A 27,963-nucleotide genomic window follows, 5' to 3' on the forward strand; every position below is an offset into this window, starting at 1 on the left:
TCATTCTGTGTGCCCATCTGTGCTTTCACTTCGCTGTGACAATATATTCACTCCTGGGCCATAGCTGTTTGCTTAGTAGTATTCTGTTCTGCAGAACTGCATATTTGAACCCATCCAGAAAAGGGGAATTTTCAGTTTGCTTCTCTGACATGGAGGTGAACACTGGGTCCATGGTTTTTGCTTTGATGGAAGTAAAGGAAAGCTCTCTTTGTATTACTTGTACTCTGAGAAATATTCCTTATACATTCTGTTGTAGTTTTTCTTTTTATTTTGCATTTTTAATCTCTGCCTGTTTTTAGCACCAGTTTTTGTACATTGTTCAAAATACCAATGAATAACATATGCTTCTAATTTTTTTAAAGTTGTTTATCAAATTTTCAAGTTCATTATTTTAAGAGAATCAAAGATGGCAGTTATACATAGAAGTCCCATTTTATGCCTCTCCCAAGCCCTGAATTTAGAGGTGCTCCATCTAGTTCCAGTCTGATTTGAATTCGGTTCTTTGAACCACTCTGTCGAATGAAGTGTGATGATGGAGGTAGGAAGCAATCAATGAACAGCCTTATTCTGTGTAAATAATTAAATAGTTGCATCTAAAAGCAGACATTACATTAATACAAAATTCACTTTCTAGAAACAATTGTATATAGAGGAGGGCAGCAGTGCTTAGATCCTTGCTGCTGAACTTGTCACTAATGATACAGAAAATTGCCATTTCAGCTGTGAGAAAATGAACAGTCATTGGCACACAAATAATTTCATATTTTGCGTTTACTAGGCTCATGAAGATATCAGATTTTTTTTCAAGTATAGCTGCTTTATTTTTGCTTAGAGATGTTTCCATAGACGTTACCCACTCATGCATTCATGTGTCCTAATTCTGTAAGCCACCCTACTTTCCATTTTAAACACACACACAAAAAAGATTACATTAAAAAAAGACAAACAAACAAGAAAACAGCATTGGTGGCTAACCGTTCAAGTGCCTTATTATTCTGTCATGCTGCTTTTTATTGCCTTCTTTTATATTTTATCATTTGTATTTTGTCTGTTTAGATTTTAAACTGCCCTGGAGATTTGCTGCTATAATTGTTAGAGATTTCATACACATAGTAGTTGCAACCATGCTTTATAAATAGTTCTACTGCTCAGTTGTAACATATTTCCAGTCTAGACACAAAACATAGGCTGCTGTTGTAAATAATGTATATAATTATTTTGTTATAATTTAAATTTTTGATTTTTTTTCTACAAATGATTTTTTCCTAGTCACTAATGCATTTCAGAAAAGTATATTTTGGATTCTCCCTACGTTACCAGAAGGTTTTTATTAATGAACTCCATTTGCAATATATCCTATTCTAAAAGTACAACAAAATTTCAGAATGCACCGGAAGTTTCAGGCTTCTGCTAGGAAGAAAGTATTACAGGATGCTTATCTTCATACTAATTTTTAATCTTTTTCTAATACTATCTTCCTTATGAAGATTAAAGCAAGAATTAAGCATGGTATCAGTTACACAAAATGTGTCTTAATTTTACTTCCAGTGTTCTGGAATTCTGCTGGAAGGTATTATTTTCTGTGTGGTCCTAGTTAGTTGAAGGGAGTGTTCCCAAACTTTTCTTCCTATTGAGGCATGGCCAGCAGTGCCCTGATACGTCCCCTCAAGGTCTCCAAAACAGCAGTCGCCTGCTCCTGTCCCACCCCTGGGGTTTGGAAGCTGTTTCGCAGCGGTGCACGGTCTGGCACAGGCGCTGCTGCTGCCAGAGGTAACGCCTTTGCCATCTCGCCATCGCTGCTGGGAATACGCTGCAGTGAAAAAACTGACCCCCCTGTTTAAGCCCAGTTAAGCCTAGGAAAGGGAATAGATAGCGGTTAGTCTTTTGCCAGTAAATAGCCAGCTTGTTAAGGACGCTGGGACCCTTGCCTTACAGAGATGGGTGTGAGGCTGAAGGTAAGTGCACCCACGAAGCGGTCTGCATTCGAGCCTCCCTGGGATACAGGAGAGCTCCACGGAGGGCTGCTCTGCACTACAGCAGGACTGAGCTGTCTCGCTTCTCTGGCTTGGTTCGGCTTCTGTGGAGGCTCAGGGCAGTCTGCATCCCAAACAGCATGGTGCTGCTCTGGGAAGAGTTTAGGAGACTGAAAACAGACTTCCAGACAACGTAACAAGAGTTGTTCTAAGGGGGTGATTTAAATGAAGCACCAAGTGGAATAGTGGAGAAAAGGAAAATAAAACATAAAGTAAAAAGGATTAAGTAATAGTCTTTGGGAATGGAAGGGGTTGGTGTATAACAGTAGAACAGCAAGACGTAAAACTCTTGCCTCATCTTTCTTAAAAGTGCAGACAGGGATTTGAATTTGACTGAGAAAGCCGTAACAGGCTTGGTGCAAGTAAAACACCATAGTAGTAGGTATGCCTAACAAATAAAGAGAACATGGCAAGAATGAAACTGGAATTTGAAAGTAAAGGAATAGGCCAGAGAGGAGGATTTGCTTGTAGACAGTATGAGTGAGGATTACGTGGTAGGTGCTGCAATTCATAGAGGGTGCTGAAAAGATCAAAATTTTATGGTGTTTATTAGTAAGCAAGATATGGTGAAGTTGGTCTCGGACTGAAAGTGAAAGAAGAGAGAGGATGCTGAGGTTGTGAAAAAGAATGGATGGTAGATCTTAGGAGGGGAGATAATTTGATCTAGGAGAGAATAAATTGGAATTATTTCATCCAAGAAAAGGTTTGGTTGAAAAGCCACATGGAGAGGTAAGAATTAATAACTGAAAATTGGGCATAGGCTTACAGAAAGAGATTTAGAAGTTGCTTGGAATTAAGAAGGTTGAAACTCTGGGCATTAATGATATGACAAGGAGCAAACGTGTGGGTGAGGCATCTATTTTCCATTCTAGTTTCTATAAGTACTGGCATCTTATTTTAAGGTGTAGTCATATCAATAGTATTTCTATTTATAGAAGGATGTGGCTGAATTTATCCGTTCTAAACAGAAAATAATAAATAAAATTAATATAATTTTATTATTATTATATTAATATATTATTTCAATATATTAATTATTATAATTTTAATACTTATAACCAATATATTAATTATTAATATGTTGTTATTAATATAATTTTATTTATCATTAATAATTTGTTAATGCTATTTAGTAAATTAATTTTTCAGGGGAAAAAAAAAACTACCTCAGAAAAAAATAAGTCTGCATATTCCTGGAAACGGAAGATAGATATTTTATATCCCAAAAATCTGCAGTACAGCATCCAGAACAAAGAGGATGTTGAATGATTTTGCCAAGACATTTCCTTATGACTGCATCAATTCAGAAGACTTTTTAGTAAATACTAAGGGGAAAGATGACTGTTTTTCAGGATGAGTTCTGTTAAATAATAGTGGACTTTTGTAAAATCAAAACTGACTTTTCAACACATTTGGAATTGTTCAGTTTTGTTCGAGAAACTAAGAAAGTAAACGTATGATAAGGAAAGCGTAAGGCAAAAGTTAAAGGAAGTAAAAACAGCTACTGCATGTTCTGAAAGGACCATTGCAAGGCTTTGTGAGAAAAAATAAGGGGAGGAGTACTAAAGGTGAATGCAGGGCAATAAATAATTTTTAACTAATATCTCATGAAAGTGAAAAAACAAAACAACCAAACAAAACCCTATTTGCCTTTGTCAGTTCAGCTACAGAGGTTTTCCTTTTTTATTTTTTTAATTAATTGCAATTTTAAAATGAATTTTGGTTCCAACCGAAATAGTAAATTTGTTTCAGAGCAGTTATTTCAATTTCACAAACAGATAAGGGGAAAGAAAAAAGTGAAAATACAGAGTATCCTACAAAATTCTAAATCAACAGCTTGAAAACACATAATTCTCTTCTAGATGGGAAAGGATTGAGTTAAATGAGTTGGTGAGAGAATTAAGGTATTTTTTAGATAATCCTCTAACCTTCCTAAATCATTGCTAAATAATTTTTAGGGCATTTTTGTAGTTCTTCATTTGTTAGGTTTAAGACATATACTTGCACCTGCATTAGAAAAAAGAGAAAAAGCATTTTAAAGGTGGATTTTTTAAAATCATTTTCTTTAGTGTAAAGATTTACAGTAATTTGGAAGCATCAGCTTGTGAGTGCTGGGAGTACTGTGATGTGAGCAAGCTGTAATTTGTTTTCCAGTAGCAACAGTCTAAATCCTCTTTATTACTTCTGTTAGAGAATGTAATATTTGACCTGGTAATTGTGTGGAAGAACATTAATGTTTTTTTAGATTAATATTGCTACATGTTTTTTATCAGGTGAGAAGCCATTTCGTTGTGATGAATGTGGTATGAGGTTTATTCAGAAGTATCACATGGAAAGGCACAAAAGAACTCACAGTGGAGAGAAGCCTTACCAGTGTGAATATTGTTTGCAGGTAAGATGTTGTAGTGAAGTCTTTCACAATTAGAAAGCAAAATACCAGTCAGTTCCCAAGTAGTACACGTGGAAATTTCTCCAGATACTGTTGCTTTGCATATACAAATAAACATACAAAAGAATCTTTTTTTTTTTTTTTCAGTTACAGTGAGCTGTCTGTATGCACAGGAGTCGCAGCTGTCTGCAGTTGATTTTATTGATATACACTATCATTAGAAGTCAGTAAAGTGGATAGACTGTCAAGTAAATTTGTTAGAATTAGTTTCTTTTCTTAGTGCTAAAGTATTTTTTTCTCTAATTAAATATATATATATATTCTGCAGTATTTCTCCAGAACTGATCGTGTGCTGAAACATAAACGTATGTGCCATGAGAACCGTGACAAGAAACCGAACAGAAGTGCCACCAAAGTTGGCTTTTTGCCATCGGAGGAAGATTCTGGTTTCTCTACGCCTATGAAAGACAGCTCCTTGCCAAAGAAGAAAAGGCAGAAAACAGAGAAAACAAAATCTGGAGATAAGGACAGCACAGATAAATCCGAACAGAAGAAGGACAAAAATGACTACTTGCCTTTGTACTCTGCTAGTACAAAAGTGAAAGATGAATATATGGTAGCGGAATATGCTGTTGAGATGCCCCATTCTTCTGTCAGCGGGACGCACTTAGAAGAAGCAAATTCTGGAGAAATACACCCTCCCAAGCTTGTTCTCAAAAAAGTTAACAGCAAAAGAAGTCTGAAACAGCCACTTGAGCAAAGTCAAACCATTTCACCTTTATCTACATATGAAGACAGCAAGGTTTCGAAGTATGCCTTTGATCTTGTGGATAAACAGAGTTTACTGGACTCTGAAGGTAATGCTGACATTGATCAAGTTGACACATTACAAGAAGGGCCCAGTAAACCTGTACACAGCAGCACTAATTACGATGATGCAATGCAGTTTTTAAAGAAAAAGAGGTATCTACAAGCAGCTAGTAACAACAGTAGAGAATATGCCTTGAATGTAAGTACTATAGCATCTCAGCCTTCGGTAACACAGGCGGCTGTGGCAAGCGTCATCGATGAAACTGCTACAGCCTCCATATTAGACACGCAGGCACTGAATGTTGAAATTAAAGGTAGCCATGACAAAAATGTCATTCCAGATGAGGTACTGCAAACTCTGTTAGATCATTATTCACACAAGGCTAACGGACAGCATGAGATATCCTTCAGTGTGGCCGACACTGAGGTGACCTCCAGTATATCAATCAATTCGTCTGAAGTGTCTGAGGTCACCCAATCTGAGACAGTTGGAACAAGCTCTCAGGCTTCCTCATCAGATAAAGCTAGTATGTTACAGGAATATTCAAAGTTTTTACAACAAGCTTTGGACAGAACTAGCCAAAATGATGCCTATTTGAACAACCCGAGCCTTAATTTTGTGACTGATAACCAGACTCTTACAACCCAGCCAGCATTTCCTTCCATAGAGAAGCAGGTCTACACGTCTATCCCCGTCAATAGCTTTCGATCGGGAATGAACTCTCCATTAAGAACAACTCCAGACAAGTCTCATTTTGGACTAATGGTTGGTGATTCGCAGCACCCCTTTCCCTTTTCAGGTGATGAGGCAAATCATTCTTCTTCCTCCTCTACCCAGGACTTCTTGGATCAAGTAACTTCTCAGAAGAAAGCAGAGGCACAGCCTGTTCATCAAGCATATCAAATTAGCTCCTTTGAGCAGCCCTTCAGAGCTCAGTACCATGGGGCAAGAGCTGGAATATCATCTCAGTTTAGCACTGCCAATGGACAGGTGAACCTTCGGGGACCAGGGACAAGTGCTGATTTCCCAGAATTTCCCTTGGTGAATGTAAATGATACCAGAGCTGGGATGACTTCTTCACCTGATGCCACAACAGGCCAGACTTTTGGCTAAGAAATCTTTGTAAATAGTACTGGCACTTTAGAACACATTTGTCAAAAGTGGGTTGCTCTGTATAAGATGGAGTTCTGTACAGCTTTTAAGAGCGCTATGTTAAAACAAAAGTAAGCTGATATTAGCAAGACCAATAACTGCTTTTTCCTTTCTTTCTTTTTTTTTTTTTTTAAATGTTTAGTCACCAGTCATTGATCTGCCTGATATTGTTGCCCCTATCAAAGGCAGGTTATTATTCACTTGTTTGAATCCAGTAATTATTTTACCTTTTATGAAATTTAAAATAAACAAAATCCCCAGGTAAGACTTTCCCCCATGATTGCTTCCTTACTGGTTTCCTTGTATGCTTTGGGAGGACAGTTTATTGTCTGATACTATTCATATTGTCATTTTTAAGCTTGTCAGTGTAGTCATTGCTCTTCAGCAGGGAATCAACGTGTATTAAACACACAGAATAAACTATAAGTTTCAAAGTAAAGTAAATAAGGCTTTAAAAGATGGCATTTTCTAGAAAATTAATCTTTCTTCCAACTCTCGTAAAAAATAATTTTAGACTATATGCCCTGTTTCTGCTTTGCATTACCTGAGTTGTGTTTGGAGGAAAAAAAAAAAAACAAAAAACAAAAAACAAATTCTGGTAGACTAACTCTACTATTTAAAAGTCTAATTAATTTAAAATTCTTTAAACACTTTTTAAAGCAAAATACATAACTGCTAATGCCTTTACTTCATTACTGAAGTAATGTGTATTTCTTTGTACAGCTGAATCTAGATGTAACTTTTTAACGACTTTTTCATACGCAGATATCAAGATTTTGAAGTTTTAGTTAAAATACTCTGTAGATGACATTCCCAATTACATAATGCTTACACAAACTGTGTTCCAAAATTTCAAAGTTTAATTGTACCTTACCCTACATATTCGTAATGATTAACATAGAGCACTTAGTTTATTTGATAGATTTGATTTCTCAAAAAATAAAACCATTTTAGATTTTTAGGTTTGATATGGTTGTATCATTTTCATCTCATACAACTCCAGTGATTACTTTCAGCATACATTGAAATCGAATATTCTGAGCTTCTGTAAAAACAGTTTTAATTCTTTGTCTAGAATTTTGACAGTTCAGCTCATTAAATTTATCAAAGTATCCCCAAAAGCTGAAGAAGTGGGCATTCAAATTCCATATATCTTTTTTGAGTTTGCTTGGTGAAAGTCATTACCATTTTACCAACCAAAACCATTGGATAATGTTAGTGAACAGGATTTCTTTTCAGCATAGATGAGTGATCAGAAGTTTTCATTGCATTTCACAATATAAATAAACTACAAAGTTTATCCCTGTACCATGAATATGTTTTTTTGAATAGTACTTTGTCTTGATGTATGCAGTATGGTACGATAAGTAGTTCTGTGTGCATTTTTAAGGTGGTAAGATTTGAGTAGCATAACTATTGTGTAGTTTAAGTTAACAATTTACAGATTTTTGAACTGTATGTTCATTATATTGCACCTTCCCTAAAGGGACACTGTCTGGTAGTTTAAGGCAGTTTAAGCCTAATGTAGGCTGATTAACCAGGGAAAAACGCACTCACACACAACACACGTGTGTGTGTGTGTGTGTATATATATATATGTATGTATGTATATGTATTTTTTATAGGATTGCATACATTCTTTTACAGCACTATTGCTAGCTGACATTCTCAGATGAAGCCATCAGCTATGAGAAAAGGCTGCACCTCAAGGGGCTAAGATAAATGCTGTCTTTTGAAGGGACTTGAGCTGGACACACGAGAGTCCCCACCTCTTCCCAAAACATAGCAACATTTTTCTTAACTTTTATTACTAGGAAGCCAATTTCCCCCTCTCTCTTTTCCCTTACAGTATCGCTATTAAAGCACTAACTTTGCTTGGTAGAGTTCAGGGAGAAAGCGTGTTTGTAACCCACAGCTTGCTTCCTACATGGACAGGAAATACAATTTATGTAAACTTCTCACTTAATACTTTTGTATAAGGAAACAGATTATGTTTTGATTCATTGACCCTGTGTATGATATAAGGAAGGTGTTTCTGCATGTTATCACTTACCAGTAATTTGGTCTGAATATTTGGCCCAGAGTTAAGAAGAATTGAGCATCAAGGGAGAATAGTTAATTCCTTATGGATTATTAATGAAACATGTAAAGAAATTTATTTGAAAGAATATTTTCAATTTGTTCCATGTCTCTGTTTTCCTTCCTTTATGATCAGTTTGGGTTTTTTGACTTTCCGTTCTACTTTGCATAGACACAATAAATATGGCCCCTATTCCCCAGGAAGCCACCTCTTGTTACGCATGTTTCGTTTTCATTGTTTCATTTCCATGACATCTTAGCTTGTGCTGCGTGAATAATAATACTGTGTTGATGTCTTTGTTCTAGTGCCCTGTTGTTGCAAGTAGGTGACCATTAATAGTACTATTTGTTAAATATAACAAGCAGCAAATGCCAAAAGAAGAAGGAAAAAAAGCAGGATTATTACTGCATTAGCCTGTTCCAACAGAGAGGTAAAAGGAATAAAAAGCCTGCTTCTCCCTAAGCAGACTGACTCAGCTTTATTAAAAAAAAAGAAAAAAAAGTTATTGCATTGATCCTCTGCTGTGAAAAAGTGATTGAGGAGTAGGAGGGAGTAACTCTCGCTCCATGCCATCTTCACACTTATGGATTGCTGCTTGGGTACGTGAGTAAGCTCTTGTACGGAGGGAAGGAACTTGCTCTTCCCCAGAGCAAAAGGGGAATCGTCTGAGAAAATGTTACTCCTTATGTCGCAGTTCATTCTCTAGTCTGCTGCTGAGCCATTACAGCTATCCTCTGTGCCTTAGGACAGATTGTGAAGTCCCAGCCTAGCCCACAGGGACTATCTTGTAGGATTCTCGCACATGTACAATTAAAGAGGTGGTGTGAATACTTGATCCGCTGATGCTTGAAGCTTTCTGTGATGGAGGAGCTAACCAAAAATACTGCTATAATTTCCTGAGTACATGGCCTTTTATTCTGGAAAAACTGTATGTAGTTCTGGAAGGTTTCTCTGTGTGAAAAGCTCTTGCTTTTTTAATAATTACATTATTTAATAACATTTTCTACTGCTCTTATTTTGCTGCTTCTAATCTGCTACAGATGCACATTCTCTGTTTTGACCTGGTCAGTGTTTGTTTTTGTTAGTTTTCCATGTATGTCCAAAAGAGCCGGGAAAAAAAAAAAAAAGACTTTGGTTTTCTGTTCTGTTCTTGTACTGATATTGTTCAGTCGGTCAGCATGAGTTTGGGGTTAGCATTTATATTGCACAGAGCTAACAATACAGGTTCTTTCTTAAAGGTCATGCAGGCACCGTGTGTGTGTGCACAATGGAATTTTTTGTGGCTATCTCCTAGTGATAGAGTGATGATGATTTCAAAAAAAAAAAGAGGAAATTCATAATGTTTACTATCAAACTATATATATACATATATGTCTATATATATAGACACATACTAATAGGCCATATTTTGGACCTAAATTACTTGACAGTGTCCCTTTTAGCATGAGTCCTTTGGTATGTTTTACCATTAATGTAACAGACAATGAAGGAATCAGCTTGTGATGGTATACTAATAACCAGTTATGTTTTCTGCTTTTGATTTGAGAATGAATTAACCATACACGACAAGGTTTAGGGAGAAGGATTAACAATGTGTATCCCTGTATGTTGGTTTACAAATAACGGCATAATTTAAATTGGATGATAAAGGAATTATGTTTTATGATCTTGTGTCTCCTAGTATGTCTTTAGGAAAAAGGTGTTTGAGGAAGAAAATAGGACAACAAACTATTCACATGAATTAACACTTGCATTATTTTTATATTGTACTTGTCAGTTTTTTGCGTGAAGGGAGCTTTTCATTGTTAATTGAGAAGTACAGTAAAATCTTGCTAATTCGCTGACTGCTAATCCGATCAGTTTATATGTCCCCGATGGTCTCGTCCCCAGCTCTCTGCAACGTTCCAAAAACTCCTGGAGCGAGATCTCGTCTCAGTACTGTACTGCTTCACCCAAGTATACTTTACAATCCATATCAGTATACTGGGAGGTACAAGGAACATTGAAAACTAAATTACAGTTGTCAAAATAAATGAACAAAGTACCTTTTGTGACGTGACATCTTTGCTTTCATTGCCTGCTTCTTCGCTCTTTTCAAAATTGTCATTCGTGAAGGGTTTCTAAGTCACTGCTGCGAATTATTGGGGTTCTACTGTAACTTTTGGAGTTTATTTTAAAGTATTCTTGTTCTCCTATGAAATCTTTCCACCTGGACCTATACATTATATTCCATGCTTGTTCAGAATATTTTTATGGTGTTTGTATCATATGTAGTAACTATTTGAAATGAGCCAGAATATTTGGATGAATTTGCTCTGCATTTTGCAGCATTGGATTACTTTATGTATGCATATTTGCTAACTAAATTTTCTTGGTTTTTGAGAGCTTTGATTTTTATTCTTCTTTGTTTGCTTGTTTTAATACCATTACAAATTGCAGGGAAAATCCTAATACTCCTGGGAATACGTTTGGAAGTTTTAATAGGCAGAAATATGCCGTCGGTACCAGTATACATGTGAACTTTCAAATTACATGGTTGGTACCGAAGCAAGCTCATGATGTTACACTTTGCTAGTTTTAAATGTTCTCCTGAGATGAAGCCTTGTAACTTTGAAAGTTCATTCAACTTGCAGTAATGCATGTTTATGTTAGGCATGTGATGCATTTAGCTAAAACTCACTTTGCAAAGGGCAAGTACTAAGAAAGTATTACTTCTAATGAAAAGAAATGTCATTAAGTTAAAATTTAAACCTTTGTTCAATTTTAAATTGCTTTGTGTCAGGGAAACACATTTATAGTCGCTTTTGCTCTACTCTGCTAAAGAACCTTATGTTTCCTTTTTAAAATTGTACCTTTTGGTAGGAAACACAAACTGAGGCAAGCAACATTTCTAAGAGCTGTTTCTTGCTTTCCTTAATCCAATGGATGGAAAGGTAATATTGTGTAAACAACATTATTTTATTTTTTTATGCAATATCATGCTGTAAATATGATTTATCAAATAAGGATGTACCTATGATTGAATCTTTGATTCTGCACAGTTAGAGTTTATATATAAATATAAATGTGTCTTGACAATCAAGGACTTATGTCAGTCTTCCTTTATGATGTTTATTATTGTTATGCATTCCATTTGTTTGAATTGAGTACCAATGTGGAAATTTGTATTGTCTGTAAAGTATGTAATGTTTTTTATAGCTTGTTTAAAGAAGAAAGAAAAAAACCTGTAAATACATACGAACTGAACACAGTACCGCTCTGTTAGAAGGCATACGATGTTGTACTGTTTGTAAGCAATAATACATGACAGTGCTAACTTTACAAGTAGCATAAGGATAAGTTCCAAAAATACCTTTGGGAGTTATTAGCCTTGAGTTAATGAATATTCTTAATCATTTTTTATAAATAAATTCAAACGTCCTCCTGCTGGAGTATATAACATTGTTTACACAGCACAATTTCAGACACAGAGGGGACAGTCTTTAGATCTATGGCTTCATCCGTGCACACTTTGAGTAAGAAATGAATGGCTTGGCTGCACTTCTGCAAGAGGAGGAAGACTGCAAAAGTTGAATAGCTGTGTCTCTAAAGGATGAGAGATACTATTCTGCTTCTGTGCTGATTCCTTACAAGTCCTCTACTTAAATTTGGAGTCTTTAAGTTCTGATATTGAACTGATGAGACTTGGGCCTCCAGTAGAAAGGAGTAGCTCTCTTCGTATTTCATATGCAGATAAGCAGTGAACTTACAAGTCACATGTTCATTTGAATTGTGTATTTTTCAAATTATGAGCTATGAGATGAGTTTATTCTGATACATCGTCAAACTTATAGTTTGAATTGAATAGGTATTAGACTGTACAGAGCAGCGAAACTATTTGAACACAGTCATCACTGCTTTAGAACCCCCCATCCCCAATTTATAAATGTATATGACCTACATTTTATAGAAAAAAAAATGTTTTTAAATGCTAGTCATTTATATAATATGTGCTTTGAAGGATTTGCTAGTCCACTTCTGTCACTTTTAGTACACTGGTATCTTTTATATGTAATGTATGCTTTTTATTATTATTGTAGTAAAGCATTTCAGTAGGAGGAATTTTGCAACAGTATGAGGGGTTGAAATTTTCATTGTCAGAAATGAATTATACTGGACTTTGTCTGTGTAGTCTTGTCTTTCTTTTAATGCTGTCTGGAAGGCAACTTGGAATATTCAATAAAGCAAGTGACCTCCTTTTCTTTTGAAGGCATACTATGTAGTGCTGAATTGGATCTGGAAACACGATGAATTTGAAGACAGAGAAATTAATACAAAATCTAGTGTACAGAAGATGTTGTGTTATGAAAAACCTGATGATATATATAGTGGAACACTGTTACAGTGCATTTTCTGATATAGTGTTATTTTGCTGAAGTCCATATGCCTTCTTTGTATTTCAACTATTAAAAAAAATCCATATGGATAAATTTAGGATAATAGGTTTATATCAATAATTATACAGTATTTCTTTATCCTACAACATCTATTCCGTCCCTTTATTATTAGGCAGAAGATCGTAACCTGAATTCCGTCAATAAAAGTATGTATATAAATAAGAGATGGTTTTGTAGGAACCTGAAGAGTGTGAAAGTTGTATATTCCTTATGTTTCTGACAGAAATCAGTACAGGAGTCTGTCTTTATACCTGTGAAATGAGGAATTTCCTGATAAAAAGTGTGTGTGTGTGTGTACGTATGCGAAAGATGGTTGGGTCTCATGGCAAAAATGATACAAGTTATAGAAGGATTTAATGTAGCTCAACACCTGACATTTAATATGTAAAAGAAACATATAAATTTCATAATTCAGAAAGACAATAGTTTTGCAGGAAACAAAACTATTTGGGTAGCAGGCTTGACCAAATGATTTTTTTGGTTAAACTTGATATATTTTAAATGATTCTATTTCTGCCTTTATTTCTGCCCTAAAAGCAACTTAAAAATATTTTGGGAGTTATTCTATCTGTTCATTTGACTGTGAGTGTAATTTATATCATGGTTTACAAAACGTGGCATGAAGGATTGGATTGTTTTATCTGTATAATACAATGAAAGATTGCTTTTTTTACATAATCATGGTGAATGGTATTGTATTATTAGGATTGATTTATTCATTAAGTGACTTAATGAGTTCCATCACTTTTGACATTACTGTTTTCTTATGATTAACTTAGTCATTTTGGGTTTATAATACCCTCCTATGTATTGTGATACTAAGGGAAGTTATGTTTTTGCTTTATTTTTAATTAAACTAATAGTTTGATAATTTATATTTGCAAATGATGCATTTTAAATGTGGTCACTTGCTGTTTGAAAAATAAAAATATAGAATACTGTTTTATGAATAGACTTAGCAGTATTTTTCACGTTAGGTGATTTCAAATAAAATCTTTCTTAACGAGACAGATGAAGGCATGTAAAGATACATGTCGCTGTGTAAGCACTGAAGTGGATGCTTTCAACAATTAAATATTTAAGTATTTGATTTGAGATGTACCAAATTTATTTGGGTTTTCTTCCCCTGTGGATCTCCATCTTGCCACATTTGTTTAGAGAAAACCGCATATCTGACCTTAATTTTAATCCTGGACTTTGCACGATGGTAGCAGTGGAGTCACTTGCACAGGACCACGTAGTGTTAGGCTAGCTTTCCTCTTGCGCTTCTTTTGTCCCCAGAGAGGCGTTACTACACGGTGCCAGCAACTCCTCGTGTAAATGAGGATCAGGACTTTGTCTGTTTTAATCTCAGTTGTAAGAAAGGTGAACTTTATTTAACTTTTTTGCCTCCTGGATACAAATATGCCATGTGTGCGCTACATCATTTTGTAGTCTGTGTAGTATACAACCTATTCAACATGCAGCATAGTTTTGTACTATTGAAGCAAATATGTGAGAAATACTGATGATAGCATTTATGCACTTATAAAACCAGAAATGTGCCCCTTAGCATTAATTACTGGTAATTTAGTTTTCCTTACCTCTATTCAAGTGTTAAAGGTATCATTTGAACCTTTTGGTGAGGTCACTTCTGATAAAGACTTGATTTTTGTGAAATACACGGCTGTCTGGATTTTACTTTGTGTAAGAACAAGTTTTACGTAGGACAATGTTAAAACTCGCACATCACCTTTTAAAGGGACAAAAAAGAGTTAAATTGTATTCAAACTTGAGCCATGATCAGATGATCACTGCAGAAACAGCTGTGTTGGTTTAGATCCCCTCCGCCCTGTTCCAGCCCTGGTCCTGGAGCCCGCAGAGTCCCCAGAGGGGTGACTTTCAGCAGGAACCTCAGGGAACCTCCTCTGGGCAGCACAGATTGCGGGTGAGGGTTTTTTTGTCTGGCCTAAACCACTTCTGAGGCTCTTTAAGCCAAGGTGACTGAATTTTCATTGCAGCAGAGAAAGAGCGCTCCTGATATTTGCTTTAATGTCTCAGCCAGCAGGGTGGTAGCTCTAACAGAGGTAGGAGCACACATCCAGCAATACATGAAATCAGCACAGACATTTCTGCAGGAGCTATCTGAAATTGGCCTTGGTAGGGCTGCCCTTAGTCCAGCTCCTGTTAGTTGTGTCAGGCCATAAGCCTTGCTGCCTCGTAGTCCCTTTACGTACGTCTGAGATACGGAATGAGTACAGCAGTATAATTTTATATGACTTTGTTTCGGTATTATTCCAGTATGCCTGTTCTGGTATTGTTTTTAAAATAACCTATAAAGAACTTAATGTTGTATGTTGACATCCATCTAGTATAGTAATTACTTTTGTTTTATGTTCAATAGTCTTAAATTGTGGGTGAATTATGCAATATACCTTAGTAAGTAGCGTCTGCTTACTCAGCAACCCTGCTTGTCTTTGTTTTTGTTAGTTTTGCTTACATTAGTCACACTGATTTTTATTTGTTTTAATTATGTGGTGAAAATAAGGAATCAAAACTGATACTTTCTGCTTATTGACTCTCATAATTAGATTTTAAAATGTTTTAATGCTAAAAAGAATTGCCAGGACCTACGTTTTGTGTTGAATGAGAAAAATAACCCATGTAGCTTTATTTTTCCTTGTACCGCACAGGATAATCTATTTTGTAGCTCCAAATAGGACAGCAGGCAGTTCACAACAGCAGAGAGATTTGGAGGTGGTTGGTTTAGGGAGATGGGGTGGAAGAGCGTCCAGTTTGTTGGTTATCCTGTGTGTTGCACCTGCCACATCAACAGAGGGCAGTTTCCTCTAGAATATTGTTTGCTCTTTTGTCTGCTTTAGTTGTCAAGATACGGAGTGTAAAGAAACAAGCTTTCTGCTGGAGCCGTACTCGGTCATGGGGGGTTAAAACGAAGCCCGTACGTGTTGTCCTCCCCGAAGTCCTGCAAGCAGTCCTGCAGCAGTTGCTCAGGTAAGCTGCCTCCTCCCCAGCGGCCGTCCACGTCAGGCTGAGCTTCGGGTCCACAACATCCCTACTGCAGCATCTGCTCTAGCTTTTGAATTTCAAAGGCAGTCTCGTGGATACGAGTCGCTGGCAGAAATTAAATGCAACAATTTGGTGAGGTGCCATCTTACGAGGTGCCACCGTGGGGTGGTGGCGGCGATCTGCAGCCTGGCCAGCGAAGTTGCTGTTAGCTGTGTCAGCAGCCACGCGTGTCATGCAAAAGAGCACGGGATCCGGTTCCTTCCTCCATTATTCGTACTTCTGGATGTTCGCTGGGTGCACAAGAAGCTGTGTTTTTCTGCTTGGAGTCACTTCGGGCAGTTCCGCCTGCCTTACACGGGAGAGCCGAAGGAGGTTTCTGCGTGGTGACTGAACACTGCTGCCTTCTGGTAGCACGGAGGCTTTTGTCTGCCCGGCAGCTGCACCTTCCAAGCCTCCCTCCTGGAAATGCGGCTGCCTAGTCCCAAATCAAACATTGTGCTGGCACCTTCTGGCTTAGGTCGGTGTGCTGGCAGCGCACAGATTGTACGTAGCTGCCTGTGTTTGGAGGAGGCAATACTTTCTCCACAGCATTGCCCCAGAGAGGTATGCTGGCACAGCAAGCTGGGCCACTGAACACGATAGTTTTTACTTCTATTTCTGTATATATCTGTATTTTTTTCCTGGCTGGATGCAATAATTAGTGCCATTTCAGAGAGGCAGCCTTTCTGTTAGACCAAAGCACGAGTCTGGCCTAAGTGGAACCAAGAGGAATCGTTATTTTTGCACTGCAATTAAAAATATTTCTGTGCTTTGATATGAATAACAACTGTTCAAAATGTATGATTTTTATACTCAGAAGGCTCTATGGTAGCAGCACTTCCTTGTTCTTGTCAAAAGAGATTCCTGTCTTGTCAAAAGATAAACAAAGTGCTGGGAGATGATAAAGTAACAGCTGCTGGGGATACCTCCAGGTAGTTGCAAGGTAATCTTCGCCATGGAGTACCGTGTGAGAACAACGCAGAGGATGCCATCAGAAGCTGAAAGGATGACCTGCATGTTTTCTCTCAAGACCTGCATTTTCTTTGCCAGTTCGTGAAAGCTTCTTTATTATAAAGCTAATTACGGACAGCCTAAGAACACTGCATCTCCAAAAGAAGGAAAAGCAAGTGCAAAGTAACCAATGTGCCAAAGTGATCTGTCTCCAAGCCTCTAGTCAGAAGGGAGGATTTTCAGAGATTTTCATTTCTTCAAGGCTGTATTTGTTAGCTTACAGAGCAGTCGGTCAGCTAGTCGAACCCGCAAGTGGACTTTTGGATGCAGCAGCTTCTGGAAGGGGGCCACGACGGGAGCAGGAGTCCCTCTGATGTCAGCTGTGGCAAAATGCTCTGGCAGCGTTAGCCCTCTGTCAGCCGTCCTGTGCTGCCCGAAGTTCTGTTTTAAGGAGCTGAAACAAGAACGTTGTTTGTGGTGGTGCCTGGATGCTATGCTGATAACTGCTGTATACACACTCTGAACGATGTTAGGTAAAATGCACAATAAAAGCAAGGTTTGTGCAGTTTAGCACTCGGAATGAACTCCAATAGAAAAATGCTGACTCCTTAGGAACATGCTCTTTTTGTTTAACTGTTGGTCCAGGGCTCGTATGTATAGCGACTAGTTAAATCATGCGACTAGTTAAACCGTGAAGTTTATTCACAGCTCTGTCGTCATGAAAATAGCAGACTGTTTGTGTACCTGGAACTCAGCTTGCACACCGCTGCGGCAGGCAATGCAGGTGGGTCGAGCAGCTGAAGCAGGTGGTGGTGAGGTGTGTGGTGGTTAACATCCCTTCCACGAAGAATCAGCCTTTTCTACAATTCACGTCACCTCTCAGACCTCTGGACAAAAATACACGTTTTATCTTGCTGACTGACCTATGCCCTCCTGCTTTCTCATTTTTTGAGGGCTGCTTGTGTGTAGTTTTCCCTTCCGTTTTATCTCATAACATTTGCCACCTCCTGTCATTTAAGAAAAAAACACTTTGCACATGACTGCAACTCGGTTACGCTCAGAGAAGCGATGTCAGTCCATGTTTCTGCTAATGTGCTAGGCGTGGAAAAGCAGCGTGCTCATCAGGAATGCACGCAGACCCATCGAAGGAGTTCTGTGGGTTGGATTTGGTTGCCCAGAAGGAAAATGTTGAAAATTGCCATGACTTAAGTAGGAGCAGACAGAGAGCAACACCAAGCACTCCTGAAAGTGCTTTTAGCATCAGTGCTTCGTGATTTTAGCTTGGAGGGAAGCAGGATGTCTTTAAGGACCGTTCAGGGGTGTGAGATGGCGGCAGTAACTGCACCAAGAAGTTTTTAAGCTCCTACTTGGGGTGCACGTGTGCATATAGAGGCAGAGGTGCATGTAGAGGCAGAGGTGCCTGCAGGCAAGCCACAGGGCTCGGTTGGTTACTGAATTAGCAAGTCTTCAGCAATTTTGCAACAAATCACATACTTCAGATTTTGCCCTGGCCCACAAGGTGAGGGAATCTGGCTGAGCCTGTTCCCTGGCAGGTGTAAAACTGGCCTCTGAAGGTGAACGGGGAGAATTGCGGAAACATCCCAGGAATGGGAGATCTCCGAGGGAGGAACCTGCTGCTTTCCCCATTAGGCTTTGTCCTCCTGTGAGAAGTCGCCTCTCCTCTTTGGACTCCTGCTTTCCGCTTCTGCCACTCTCTCCCTGCTGTTTCTGTCCGAGAGTACGGGCTTGTTCGTGCTTTATCTCTGTGGAAAATCAGAGTGGGCCAGCTGCATTGAACAGGTGTCTTGTATGGATACTTCAGTGAATGTTAGAAGGGCCCTGGCTTACTTTGTTTCATTTTGGAAGCAAATTAAGTCAATGACAAGTGTTTAAATGCTAAGGAAGGGCATCTAGCTTTAGAATTAATCCCGTTTCCAGTAAGACCACCCCAGATGATGCCTTTAATCCAGCTGCAGCTTCGTCCCCACGGGACACGGCGTTTCCTGGCAGCCCCGAACGGGGAAGCTGGGAGGTGAGCGAGGGCTGCGAGCAGGTGGCGGCTGCTCTGGGGCAGAACAGGAGCCCCATTCCCCCTCGGGGGGCACTGGGGAGCCCCATTCCCCCTCGGGGGGCACTGGGGAGCCCCATTCCCCCTCGGGGGGCACTGAGCACCTTGGTATTTATCAACCTATTTAACTATTCCTTTGCTTCCTCAGACTCCTGACGATTTCGGGCTCAGGGGAAGCCTGCTACGAAAGCCTAAACGGCTCTGCCCCGCTGCCTGCCGTCGGTCGGGGCTCCGGATTGTGTCAGCCCCTCGCTGCCGAAGCGGTGAGGGAGCGGTCCCCGAACCTGCCCGGCCACGAAGGAGGGCCCCGGGCACACGTGGCAGCGCCGGGCCGGCCCCCAGCGGGGAGGCGCCGCCGGGCAGCGCCGGGCCGGGGGCAGCGGAGAGGCACCGGCCGTGAGTGCGGGGCGGGGGGCGCCGGGGTGGGCCCGGGGACGGGGAGGGGGGAGAAAGGGGGGAGGGAAAAGCAAAAAAAAAAAAAAGGGGGGGAAGGCGACAAAAAGGGTAAAAAAAAAAAGCCCTCATAAAAGGGCCAAAAAGAGCTAAAGAAGGCAAAAAAGGGGGCAAAGGAAGGCAAGAAGGGAAAAAAAAAAAAAGACGGCAAAAGGAGGCAAAAAAAGAGTTAAAAAGGGCAAAAGGAGGCCAAAAAAGAAAAAAGGAAGAGCAAAAAATGGCAAAAAAAAAAGAGCTAAAACAGCAAAAAAAAAAAGCAAGAAAGAGGGCAGAAGAAGGCAAAAAAAAAGAGGGCAAAAGAAGAGGGCAAAAGAAGGCAAAAAAAAGAGCTAAAAGAGAGAAAAAAGGGGCAAAATAAAAGGGCAAAAGAAGGCAAAAAAGAGAGGCAAAGAGGAAAAGAAGGGCAATGAGGAAAAGGGAGGGAGGAGGAAGAAAAAGGGGGGAGGGAAGGAAGGCAGGCAGGCAGAGCCGGCCAGGTGAGCGGTTCTGGCTGGGCTGGTGGCTTCAAGTGGCTCCGTGCCCGGCACCACCGCTGCGGGGCTGTGGCAGGGACATGCTGGCACCCCTGGCACCCCTGGCACTGCCATGGTGCAGCCCCAGCGTGCTGACCGTGCCACGGAGGTAGCCCTGCTCTGGTGAGCCCAGGCTTGCTTTCTGCCTCTTGTGTTCCACGTGTTATTTGTGCTGAATATATACGTGAAAAAAAATAAAAGAGCCAGGTAATTGTCGTGGCTGTTACGGTAAATGAGTAACAGGGAGGGCGAGGGCAGAGCGAGCGCTGCTATGTGTGGTGTTACATTTGTGGTGCTGGCGGCTGCTTCGTTTCCCTTTAATCCATCCCTGCCTCAGGGTCTCCTAAATCAGGTGTTTTTAAAAACTTGACCAGGAGAGGAGTGGAGGGGATTTAAGAAACCCGAAGTGCTGCCGGGTCCCTTGGCGGTGCGAGGCCTTGGAAGTGCCTCCTCTGGCAGGAGCAGAGGCCTTGGAGGCTGCGGGACCACACGCAGCGGTGTTTGTAAAACCAGCCCTCTGTTGGAGAGCTCGCAGCTCCGAGACGCCTTTAATGGGACTATTAATAAAACATCGCTGCTTTGAAAAGGTGCGAAGGCCACAGAAAATTCATCTGGAGGAATATGCTTTTGTAATTAAGCAGGGAAGTGTCTCGGTAAAAGGAGACGAGGCTTTTCACTGCCCCGCGAGGGGGTTTCTAATGCGCTTGTAGCTCAAAATACATTGGAAAGATTAAAACAAGCGTTCTCGTTTGATTTATAGACTGGTTAGTGTCTTTGGCAGAAACCTGAGGAAAAGTAGTATCAATTAACTTTGGGATTAGATGCTTGCTTATATTAGAGGAAAATGACTGCTGTTTGGTGGTTTTGGCAGACTTGCCTGTATAGCTCAACACGCTTCTGCTCAGTCAGCGACCCAGATAGATAATACCGCCACAAAATACGTGTGTTTTGCAGTCACTTAGAAACCATGGTGTGCTCACGGTGAGAGGAAGGCTCCTGCCTGGAGGATTCCCACTTCTAGAGCCTGAGTTTCCACGGACGTGCGCCCAGCATCGCGTGCCGGGTCCTGGCACACTCCTTCAGCAATGTTTGCTTCGGTTACCTTGCAGTCTAAATGGATGTGTACATCTGTGCGTGTAAACAGTCGCCGAATTAAATAATAGGCGAGGGGAAGGTATTAGGAGGTATGAAATGCTACTGAGGAGCAATGTTGGAGAGGCAATTTCCTGTAACTGCAGAGGAGAAAGTGCTTGCAGCAACGCCACTGGGAACGCGTCGAAGCGGAAAGAGCACCGGGAGCTGTGTGCAGGGCGAGGGAGCGGAATAGGAGAGAGCTTGTAACGCTGAGGAAAAGGAAGGAAATCCTCAGATGTGGGGCTTTAAATATCTAAGAGGGTAATGTTTCCTACAAGGTCAGCTCCAGGGATGAAATCCATGGATCTCCTCTCTGTGTTGTGCAAATTTTGGCCCCATAGTACCAGTGCATCCAACTTCCCTGTGCTGTTGTACACAGGGCGTGCTTCCAGCCATCCCTACCTACTGCAAAGAGCTGGGGCTGGCCACTTGTGGGCTCCCTTAGGAGAATGTGTCAAGAGACCAGGGCTGCCTGTAGCCTTCCTGGCCTTCATGCATACAGCTGGAACTGCTGCAAAAGACAGGAGCTTGGATGACCACAAGGAATCCTTTACTGAATAAAATTGCTGGCTTGGAAGGGCTGCACTGGGGAATCTTAGGAGAATATGTCTATTCAACTGTAATTGTGGTTCATGTTGCGTGTTTTCTTCCTCAAAAAAAAACCAGAAACACCTCCCATACTGCCCATTGGGCCCAGTCCCGCAGGAGACTTGCGGCCACCTGGAGGAGCAGTGGCAGCGCAGGTTATTGATTTGACAGGGTCATGGAGGCAGGGTGGTGAAAGCTCTGATAAAAGCTGGGATTCACACCCTGCTGCCAAAATCCTGACAGACCTGAAGTGGTTTTCACTCTGATTCTCTATGTCTCTGTCCCTATGAAATAGGAGCAGCACATTTCTGTCGTTTGCCTTGTCTTGTTAGCTTGTGAGTGTGACAAGTCAGAGATTTCTGCACTGTGCCTGTGGTAAATTGGGTAAATTGGTGTGGGTGATAATGTTTAGTTCTTGTAAACCTGTGAACTCAGCTGGCCAGGAGCTGAATCAGCCCCGGGAGAGCAGAGGAGGCAGGTGGGCTACCCTCCCCAGGTGCCGTGTAGCTGTGCTGAGAAGTGGCAGTTGGGGGGATGTGGCCGCTGGGTGATGGCCACTGCAGGGCCACCTGGGGAAGGTGAAGGCTTGTGGCCAGCTGGAGGGAGGGGTATAAATGCAGCTCTCTGTAGTTAGGAGCATAGAAAACAGACTGACAAAGAGAGGAACCAGGGATGTCAAGGTAGAGAAGTGCTTGTGCTAGCTTTTCCCTTCTGTTAAGTGGTGTTAAGTTATCCTTGAGAGAAAACCTGATGCTACCCTTTTGGGAACACACGTGGTGTTGAATTAAGGCTGGCCCTCTGGTGGAGCCTGCCTCTGGTAGCTACAGATTTGAAGCCAGGCCACTGCAGACAAGAAGAATGTACCTGCAGGGGTGGGTATGACCGTGGTTAAGGCAGCGTAATCATTAGTGGTGCTGGGAAGTAAATACTTTGCGTGTCTCGTGTCATGAGAGTGCAGGAGCATGGAATAAAATTATCAGGCACCAGATTTAAAAGCAGTGAAAGGAAATACTTCTCCCAGGCAGCACATACTGAAGCTCTGGAGCTAGTGCTGCAGGATGCTGAGGGTGCCAGGAGTATGAACAGGCTCAGAAAAGCCCGTCAAGGGCCATTAAGTGTCAGGCCGCTGATACTGCCCCTGCCGCGGGTGGGCTCTGGGAGCGTTGCTGAGGGAGCGCTGCTCTCTGCCGTGCTGTTCAGCGTCGGCTGCCAGCCTCTGTTGGCTCCGGGTAACAGCCTTGTGCCTCTGCGGGCTCAGAAAGCAGCACTGGTGTCTTCTGTCTTTCCTTCTTCCACAGTAAGTGCAATAAAACCATGATTCTTCCACAACGGGGGACCCAGCGCTGCAGGAGTCTGAGGGAGGAGAAGAGCTGACCTGCTCGGGTCAGTCCCGCCCGCCGTGAGGGCCGCAGCTGCGCCTGGGGCAGGCAGAGGAGACACAAAGGGTGCCATGTCCGGCCTGCGTGCTGCCAGAAGCGAGGGCTACGTGCAGGAGCTGTTCCACGAGGAGGCACAGCAGGTATGTCGGAGAGCCGTCTCCCTTCACAGCCTGGGTTTCTGTCTCTGGTGGTCTGCTCCTGTTAACCTCTGTGGCAGGTTAACAGGACTGAACAAAGCTGCCCCTCTTTCTGCTACGTAAACCTGAGGTGCTCCCTTTAGAAAGTCCAGCTTCTTCATAGGCAAATAGCAGCAGTTTTGGTCTGTAGAAGGGGTGTGGAATAATGTCCTGCCCAGGCAGCAGGGGCAGGATGAGGGCAGCTGCAATGGGAAAAGCTGCAGTTTCCCCGAGTTTCAGCTCTTGGCTCCAGCAGCTCTTAAATTCACAGGTGCCCTGAGTACCAGAGTCCTGTGTCTCCTCTCAAAATGCAGTGTCCTCATCCCCAGCTCTTTTGGAGATGGCTGTGTGTGATGGGGAAGCCTTCTTAACCTACTCTTCCAGTCCCAGGCTGTCCAGCCTGCTTTGTCATCTCCTCTGAGAGACTTCTCCAGTGCAGAGAGGACCCTGCTCATCTTGGTGGGGACAGAAAGAGAGGCATGACATAAGACATAGTAATAAATAGCTGCAGTCTCTGCAAAGAACCCCTCAAATGACATTTTTTGTTCATGTAATGTCATCAACCAGGTTAATTTGCTGAGGCTGAGTAGGATTCTGTTGCTGCTTATCCTACAATAATATAAATGCAGTGTTGCAGGGAGCCCTCTCTTCTAGGGCCCAGTGATCCCTACAGCTCTGCAGCCCATTGATCTTGGAGAACTCACAGCAAAGTCATGTCTTGGCACCTGCTGGTGGCCACCTCTGCTGCAGTAACACTGGTCGGCTCTTGCACCACTTCTGCAGCCTGCCTGTAGAGCGTGAGAGGCAAAACTGTGAAGGCTTTGCTTTCCTCTAGGTATCTCAAACGCAGACCAGGCCCTGGTGGAAGATTCAGCTGTTTGTGTGGGAGCCGGTGCTTTTTGGAACGTGGGATGGCGTCTTCACCTCCTGCATGATCAACATTTTTGGAGTGGTTCTTTTCCTGAGGACGGGATGGCTCGTGGTGAGTGCTGATTTGGTTGAATGTGTGACTAGGTAACTTCCTCCTCGCAACTTGTCTCCGTCACCACCCAGGTGTTTCTGGTTCTGTAATGCTTGTAGGCACTTTCTTGGTTCAGTCCTCTGGTTATTGCTTAGCTTTTCAGGAGGTGCTACTAAAATCAAAAGCTTAAGTGGTTTCTTCAAGTGTTCCTGTTTTAGCTTTCAGAAAAGAAAAAACAGCACATCAACCAACCTAGAAAATAAATAGGAACACCCTTGCACCGTTGAGGCAAAACAGCCACTTTACCAGAAAAATGTAGTTAGAGCTACTCTGCTGTCTTCCCAGCCCCACCAAAGGGGGTTTCTTCCAAACACATCTGTATTGCTTGGGGTCCCCATTATGTCTGGAACGGAGAGTCCTCATTCAGGTGAAATTGTCATCCCTGCCAAAGGGACTTCCACTTGGGGATCCGGAGCAGTATCTCACTCAGGGTCAGAGCCCGTCTCTGCTCTCTTGCAGTGCGATGCAGGACTCTTCCTGATACAATATGTTATACTGTCCCTTAAAATTTCCCCTCAATAAAAGGCAAGCATCTCCAGGGAATGGTGGAATCTGAGCTTCAGGCAGAGTTTGCGTCACAGGCACAAGTTCGTGTCGCAGGCACGGTGGCCATCTTCCAAAAAGGGCAGGAAGCAACTTGCACTCTATATTGAAAATTGCTTCACTGAAGACCAGAAAACCAGAGGGAATATTGGGACCCACACTGAAGGAAGAGCCATAGAAACTCCATACGACAGCTGAGATGAAATAGGGCTGCTCCCTTGCTGATGGCAGGGTGCAAACTGCATCCTGCGAATCCCCCAGTGGGTACGGATCAGTGTGCAGAGTGCTACTGTGTGTTATGCTCGCTTGCTTTGCCTTTCCTAGCAGAAGCATGGTTTGCAGATTTTGAGGAGAACTGTGGTCTGTTCTGGTGAAGAAGTCAGGATGATTTTCCTAGCTCCCTCTTCCTCTTGATCTGACTTCCTCCATGTCTCCTCTGAAAGCGAGCTAACTGCTGGAATGAGCACAAATAAAAATAAAGTAAGTAAATAAAAGAAAAAATGTAACAGCTGGAAGCTAGCATGACGGGGAAGGGAGGAGAAGTCAGGGTTGGCAGAGTTCACGTGGCAGAGCACAGTCATATGTTGATCCATGCGCAGTCAGGCTTTTGCTATGAATTTCCAGAGGTAAAGGTTGCGATAGCAGGGGACCCTAATCTTACAGACTTGTTCGGCACTTACTGCCTTGCTACACTACCCACTCGCGCTCCATCTTAACACCTTCCAGCATGCACGCATAAATAAGCGTTGCTGTTTAAATTGGACTCTTTTTTCCTACTTCATTGGCTTGCTATTGTTGCCGCGAGACAACTCCATCCTTCCTCCCTGCTGGTGATCTGCAAGGATGAGTTACAGCTCTCCTGGTCCTGGTGTTAACCCATTCTTCTGCAGCAACTGCTAGCGTTAACTAGCTGCCACGTAGCCTGGTGCCTCCAGCAGGTTCTGGGAAAGCCCAAGGCCATGTGTATGTTTGCATGAGTGCTTTTTTTTTTTTTTCACAACTGATACGTGTCTTATTTGTTAACCATTTTAACCTGAGGGTGAGTGGGTAAGCTGTGGAAGAAAAAGAACAATTGTCCTTTTAAAAAGGAGTGTCAGATCCTAGTGGACTGTGGTGCTGACCCAGCCAGCAGCTGCATTTATAACAAACCTTGGCTCCGTTCCCTACTGACCAGATAAAGCTCTGTCAAAGGCAGCGGGACGCTGAACGAAAATAGGATTTTATGATGATAGCAACATCCTGGATATGTTTCTGTTGTTTCACAAAAAGCAGAAAAGAGGAAAGAAAGGGGAAAAAAAAAAAAAAAAGAAAGGATCTGGGATTTCAACCAACCCCAAAGCTGAGAAGCAGCCTTTTAGTGCTGGTAATAAACAAACTCGTATCAAGGCTAGCATGACCTCAGAAACTGCTGGAGTGGGAGGAGAGGGAGTGAGGTTGGAAAGGAGCAATGGGGACATGGCCTGCAACACGAGTCAAGGCAGAGGAGAGGAAGCCAGACGTTAACGAAGCACTGGGCACTGGAAGAGATTTCTGACAATGAGTTGGAGTCACCGTGCACTGGACTAAGTGATTTGCCAGCAGGGAAGGTGGGCTGGAGCACAAAGAAAAACTTTTGACCCTGGAAAATAAATTACAGCCATGTGAGAGAGAGGAACGGAAGGTCCTGAGTGCAGAAGGGGCGCTCAAATGCTTTTGGAGGCACTCAGCACCTTCCCTTTGGTTCTGAGGAAGGTGCCCTTCCACTCTATTTGGAAAATCCATCCCCAAATAGCAAAATGAGTGCCCCGAAGCAGGGGTTTGTGCTGGCCCCCGTGAGACACGCACCTGGCATTGCTCAGAGGCTTTTTTGCTCCTCACCCTGCAGCAACTCCTCCCTGGCGCTTCCTCTGCCTGGAGCAGGAAGGAAGTTTTTGTCAGCAGGGCGAAATCCTCCGCACAAAACTACGTGCGAGTAAATTGAGAGCGAGAACCACCTGCTACTTTGCATATATTGTGCAGATAAGGCCCAGCGTGAGGCGGTTTATGACTGTATTATTTATCTTCCACGCAGTGTTTCCTTTGGGGTTTTGTTCTTTGTTATCTCATCATTTGGGAGGATTAGAGCTTTGAAAGGTAAATGTTCTGATAAATTAAAATGCTGTCTTGATGCTTTTAATAAATCAGTTGTCACAGATCCCAAATGTTCAGTTTTGAAACTGTTTTTTTTTTTTCTGAAAGCTTTTTTAAAAAGAAAAAAAAACACATTTCATTCTAAAACATAATGAAACATGGCGATAGGCAGTGACCTCCCTGTGGTCCTTGAGTCATTGTTTGACATCATTCTCTCTGAACCAGAGGACAAAATCAGTGATTCATGCAGGAGCCCAGTGATGGAGCAGGACCTTATCATGCAAAGGTCTGTCTGGCCACACAACGAGGCAGGCCTTCTTCAAAAGGGTATTAATAAGAACTGCAAATTTGGCAATCAGTTACCTTAATTAAGGTGGTAGTGTGTTGTTTTTGTTTTTTAATCTGTAGTGACTCCATAGTCATTGATCACAAGGAACTAGAAGCAGGCGAGTCTTTTTTTTTTTGTCTCAACTGATCTGTGTTGTGTGAGTTGGATTTTTTTTAATCGTTTTTTTGTCTTTGTTTGTTTGTTTGTTTCATTGCAGGGAAACACTGGAGTTGTAATGGGCATGTTTCTGGTGTCATTTGTGGTCCTGGTCGCACTGGTGACAGTCTTATCCGGAATTGGGGTTTGCGAGAGGTGCAGCATTGGAAGTGGAGGCGTCTACTCCATGATTTCTACTGTCCTTGGAGGTCAAGTTGGGGGGACCATCGGCTTCCTTTATATTTTTGGCCAGGTAATTAAGAAAAAAAATTTAAAAACTTTGCAGTGTTTCTAAATATGCCCATAAGAGCAGGCCTGTGCATGGCAATCCACCACCTGGCACGGTCAAAATGGTGGAGGAGCTGGGTGTCTGAGCAGGCGAACTGTGCGGGACATCCATTCCAATCCCAAATTACCCCTGGTGCCAAGACACTCCTTTGCTGGCAGGAGACTTAAATTAAACTGAAGAGGGAGAGGCCAGGGTGGCCACCTAAAGCAGAGTGAGCAGGCTGGGCTACTATGTTGGCTTCAGCACACTCACTGTGTCCTTGGGGAGCACTTGGGCCAGGCGAGCCGTGACTGCTTCCCCACGGGAGCAC

The 27,963-nt window shown here is 41.9% G+C and overlaps 2 protein-coding genes across 11 annotated transcripts in view; both read left to right on the forward strand.

Annotated features, from left to right (window-relative positions):
* ZNF148 (zinc finger protein 148) overlaps nucleotides 1-13,851 on the forward strand; it is a 41,165-nt gene extending 27,314 nt beyond the window's left edge. For 3 of the 4 annotated variants that reach the window (XM_080600594.1, XM_080600593.1, XM_080600595.1), the window contains 2 exons: nucleotides 4,307-4,425; nucleotides 4,751-13,851. In XM_080600594.1, coding sequence (XP_080456720.1) covers nucleotides 4,307-4,425; nucleotides 4,751-6,346 — 1,715 coding nt within the window. In that variant the 3' untranslated portion in view covers nucleotides 6,347-13,851. Of the gene's footprint in view, nucleotides 1-4,306; nucleotides 4,426-4,569; nucleotides 4,646-4,750 lie in introns of all 4 variants that reach the window. The other variant, XR_013953860.1, reaches the window with a different exon arrangement.
* Nucleotides 13,852-19,203: 5,352 nt separating this feature from the next.
* SLC12A8 (solute carrier family 12 member 8) overlaps nucleotides 19,204-27,963 on the forward strand; it is a 53,124-nt gene continuing 44,364 nt past the window's right edge. For 2 of the 7 annotated variants that reach the window (XM_080600599.1, XM_080600605.1), the window contains exons 1-4: nucleotides 19,204-19,361; nucleotides 22,951-23,171; nucleotides 24,043-24,189; nucleotides 27,426-27,617. In XM_080600599.1, the coding sequence (XP_080456725.1) occupies nucleotides 23,103-23,171; nucleotides 24,043-24,189; nucleotides 27,426-27,617 (408 nt within the window). In that variant the 5' untranslated portion in view covers nucleotides 19,204-19,361; nucleotides 22,951-23,102. The other 5 variants (XM_080600603.1, XM_080600602.1, XM_080600600.1 and 2 more) reach the window with 5 other exon arrangements.

Source organism: Anser brachyrhynchus (assembly GCF_964034855.1).
Source record: "Anser brachyrhynchus genome assembly, chromosome: 7".
Classification (NCBI taxonomy): Eukaryota; Metazoa; Chordata; class Aves; order Anseriformes; family Anatidae; genus Anser; species Anser brachyrhynchus.